The sequence below is a fragment of the Crocuta crocuta genome, unplaced genomic scaffold (assembly GCF_008692635.1).
Source record: "Crocuta crocuta isolate KB4526 unplaced genomic scaffold, BGI_CrCroc_1.0 scaffold458, whole genome shotgun sequence".
Lineage (NCBI taxonomy): Eukaryota > Metazoa > Chordata > Mammalia > Carnivora > Hyaenidae > Crocuta > Crocuta crocuta.
In genome coordinates this window covers 372720-377128 of record NW_027531908.1, presented here as the reverse complement: position 1 = coordinate 377128, position 4409 = coordinate 372720, and the positions used below count along the sequence as shown (strand labels likewise).

At 60.3% G+C, this 4409-nt stretch overlaps 1 protein-coding gene across 1 annotated transcript in view; it reads left to right on the top strand.

The window, feature by feature from the left end:
- VAV2 (vav guanine nucleotide exchange factor 2) overlaps window positions 1–4409 on the top strand; it is a 51687-nt gene that overhangs the window by 32936 nt on the left and 14342 nt on the right. The window contains exons 15-17 of the mRNA XM_077774621.1: window positions 1378–1487; window positions 2358–2459; window positions 2901–2989. Of these exons, the coding sequence (XP_077630747.1) occupies window positions 1378–1487; window positions 2358–2459; window positions 2901–2989 (301 nt within the window). The remainder of the gene's footprint in view (window positions 1–1377; window positions 1488–2357; window positions 2460–2900; window positions 2990–4409) is intronic.

The following is a 4409-nucleotide window of genomic DNA, read 5'->3' as shown; positions in this document are numbered from 1 at the left end:
CTTCTGGGGGAGGGGCCGTGGCTGCTGGGGACGGGGCTGCCACGCCCTCTGGTTCAGTCTGGTTCAGAGGCTGCTGCATTCAGTGTTTGAGCACCTGCCCTGTGCATCCCTGGCTAGATCTGCGGGCCAAGAGCCAATGTGCTAAAAATCCCAGACTCTGGACTTCAGGGCTTGCACTACAGAATGCAGCTAACCATCTGGAGGGGCTATCCGGGCTAACCCACTCAACCCCACCCAATGTCTGAAACAGTTCCCAGACTCCGGGCTGAAATCACAGTCCCGGGGTCCCAGCCCCTGGCACCCCTCCTCTGGGAGGCAGGCCGTTGCCCTTGGTGGTGGCAGGGCAGCCCAGGGCCAGTCTGTGTCTCTTAATCACCTGTCTCCCCTTTTCCTCCCCTCTCCTCATGCTTCCTAGTCTCACGGGAAAATGGTAAGCACCTGGACCCTCCTTCTTTGCCAGCCAGCCCCTCCTCTCTGAGCCTGAGCAGGGGTAGTGCCCCACGAGGGACCGAGTAGGGCCAGGCTCCCGGCTTCCTTCCTCCATCCTGCCCCCGTCCTGCCCTCGGTGGTGTCTTCGTCAGGAAGGTGGTGTGCCTTCACGGTAAAGAATGCCATCACAGAGGGTGGGCAGGAAGGGCCCCTGCCTGCCCCAGCCCCGCCCACTCCCGGTCCCTCCAGGTGAAGGACCCCAGGCGGGTCTCAGTGGGCGGGGCATTTGTGTGTCCTCACTGTGCCATCCTCCATCTGCCCTATTTTCTTCCCTCCTCCTCCTCCCTTCCTCCTCTGCTTCCTTCCCTTCCCACCCCACTCCCCCCTTCCTTCTCTGTCTCCTCCTTCCCTGTCTCCTCCCTCCCTCATTTCTCTCTCCCTTCATCTTTTCTAACATAAACGGGCTCAGACTTTCCACACTCTTTCTGGGCCTCTGAGGGAGCCCCCAGAGATGGCCAGGCCTGGTGGGTGGTCAGGGCAGCTGTGGGCTGGCTCTGCTGTCAGGGCCTCCCAGCCGCAGCCTTCTCCAGCCTTTTGTTTTGTTTGGTTTCTGTTTTACTTCAGAGCAGCGAGTTTTTGAGCATCACATTTAGGAATTGAAAGTGGGTGGGCCAGTTCTGAGCACAGGCTCCCTGGGGACCCGGCTCCAGCATTAGAGGCGGCTCTGGCTGAACCCGCAGAGAGTTCAGTTGAGGGCACACCTCGGAGGGGGTAGGAGAGGGGTCCCGGGACATCCTGTTGGAGGCGTGCGCACGTGCCCGCACATACATGCACATGCGTGTGCCCGTGCGGACACAGGCATGAGTGTGCCATGCACACACACGCGTGCGTGTGTCCTTGTGCCCAAGCCCATGCCCATTGTGAGCGTGTCCCTGTCCCCTCCCACAGTGGTCCTACGGCTTCTATTTAATCCACCTCCAAGGAAAGCAGGGCTTCCAGTTTTTCTGCAAGACGGAAGACATGAAACGGAAGTGGATGGAGCAGTTTGAGATGGCCATGTGAGTTCAAGGGCAGCCACAGCGAGTGGGGCGTGGGAGCCCCAGGTGGACTTTATCCAGGACCCCCTCAGACAGGGGGTATTTCAAACGCCCGGGGACTGGGACAGGCTCTGTCACCCCAAGACCCCAGGCGCACCTCGGTAGCACCCCAGCTGTGTTATACTCTGCCTGAGGCCCCTGAGGCTGAGGCTGAGCCTGGCACGCATGCCCAGAGAGCAGTGGGCGGCTTCAGTGCCAGTTGGACCCCTGGTAATCCCTGTCCTCAGGGCCTTACAGGCTAGTAGGTGGTTGCTTTTTTGTGAAAGCACAGGGCTCCTTTTCCATGAAATCGAGAAGGAGCCTCAATACATCCAGCAGAGAATGGTGACCAGTAGGGTCCCCAGACCCACGAGGCCTTGAGGCCAGAGTGGCAGGGTCCTTCTGACTTGGGTCCTGCAGTGGGGCAGGCTGGGGCCCCGGGCAGGTGCCCCCCCCCCCCATCCCCGCCCCGGTAGGTAGCTTCCGGTTCGTCTCTGCCTCTGGCCTTCCTAGCCGTGCCACATCCCGTCGTCCGTCTGCACTTGGGTCAGTCTGCCGTTTAGGTTTTCCACTTGAGGTTTGTGTGCAGCAAGGCCCCTAAGCGTTCGTTGGCTGAGTTGTTTCAGATCCCGCACCTGCCTGCAGACCCTCAGACACGGCCCCTTACCTTCTCCCAGAGGCCCTCCGGCCAGCGCGGCACCACTTAAAGCCCCCGCCCAGATCCTCGTTCTGCACGGGGTGTCGGGGCCGATCCTGGCTGTGAGTCTTGGCCCCCGCTCCTGACCTGGCCAGTCCCCACGTACACACTGCCTCCGGGGAGCTCAGGGAGCCCCACCCTCGTTCCCCCGACAGGTCAAACATCAGGCCGGACAAAGCCAACGCCAACCACCACAGCTTCCAGATGTACACTTTTGACAAGACCACCAACTGCAAAGCCTGCAGGATGTTCCTCAGGTGAGGCCCCGGCCCCAGCCCCTACCCAGCCCCTACCTGCCCCCCCACCCCCAGCCCACTTTCAGGGGAGTGTCTGTCCTATGTCCCATCACCCTGACCACCTGCCCCTCACCAGGACAGAGCTGTGCTGGGCCCAGAGGGGCCGGGGAGTGTCCCTTCAGTGTCATGAGATTCGTCCATCAGGTGTTTGGATGTAGCCGGAGGGGACGTGACTGTCCCTGTGGGTGCCTGGGGCCTGCTACACAATGTGGCAGAGCAAGACCAGAGGCTGCCTGGGCGGGGAGCCAGCACCAGGCTGCATCTTCGGGCGGGGGTCTTGGAGGCCTGGGGTGTTGAGGGACGATGGGGGATCCAAGGAGCGGACGGCAAGGCAGGCCTGGTGGTCTTTGGGCCTTGCCCTTGGCACCGTGTCTGACTCCCATCCCACCCTCCCCCGGGCAGGGGTACCTTCTACCAGGGCTACCTGTGCACCAAGTGTGGCGTCGGGGCGCACAAGGAGTGTCTGGAAGTGACGCCTCCCTGCAGGATCANNNGCCCCCCCCCCCCCCGCCCTCCCGCCTGCTCCCAGCTAAGGGTCTCATGGCCAACGGCTGCCCTGGCTCCTCCCTCCTGGCCCCGGCCGTCTTCACATATTCTCCTTTACTACCACGGGGACCCCGTGGGCCCGGGACCGGATGAGAAAACCAAGGCTCAGAGAGGACAGGACACCTGCCCCAGGTCACGCCGTATCAAGAGGCACAGCGGGTGGGGCGTCCCCTTCCAGAACCTTCTCTCCTGGGGTACTCCGGCATTTCTCTCTGCCTCTTTACATGCCCTGCCCCACTCGCTTAAAACTTGGAGACTCTCTACCCCAAAACGGGCACAGAACATTCTTGGCAGGTGCGTGGAGGTTTTCGATCACAGAGGAACGTGGTCGTGATTGTCCCTTACGCCTGGTTCTCCTGTACGCGGAGAGGACTGGCACTCTGCAGCCACAGCTGCAGACCGTCGGCAGGTGGTTTACACGCACGCGTGTGCATACACACGCACAGCACCTACGGCACTCTCGTTCTCTGCCGGCCCGTTGGTCAGCAGGGAGCCTGAGGCTCAGGGAGGGGAAGGGACCTGGGCCTGCCGGGCTCCTGTGGGCGGCGGATTTCAGGGAATTCCGAGCCTGCGGCAGCTGAAGGCTTCAGAGCCGCCCCAGGCAGGGCTGGCCGAGCACCAAATTGAGTGGGAAACAGGCATCGAGCCTTCATCCTGCAGCACCAGCCTGGGGGAGCTCTGCTCCCGGAACTTCACATGGGCACCCCAGATCCTCCCACACCCCCCTGAGCCGGTCTGTCTCACCGCGTCCACACTCGGGCAAGCTGTGCTCAGAGTTGGGATTAACTCACTCCAGGGAGATGGAAAAATTACCAGGGCTGCTTGTCATTGACACACCACCGCCCAGAGTGGAAGATTTGGTCCATTTTTCATTTACTGGGACAGCTGGCCTGGCACCCTGACCCGGGAGGAGGGCCAGACAGGTCAGGCAGACTTGTCACATGGCCAGTCTGCCCCGCGAGCCTCTGGGCCGGACGCTGTGGCCACAGCCCACAGTCACCACTGCTTTTCAGCTTTGCCTCTGCATACTGCCCTCTGGTGGCAGCCTGTCCCTCACATTAGGCGACGGGACAGTTCTTGTGTTCTGGCTTTTTTTTTTCCCTGAGCCTACAAGTAATATACTCACTTACCAAAGATTTGGGGGGAGACGGGGGAGGGAGAGAAAAAATGCAATAAAAAGAAAATAAATATCACCCTTGAACTTATCAAGAAATAACCAAAGGTGATATTTTAATATACTATTTCCTTCTAAGGTTTCTGATTTAAAATGAAACTTTCTGGGTTTTTAGTCCCCTGGTTTCCCATAGAAAACGTGGGAAAAGTAGTGAAGGGTAAAGCAGAAGACAGACCACTCACGACCCCGCC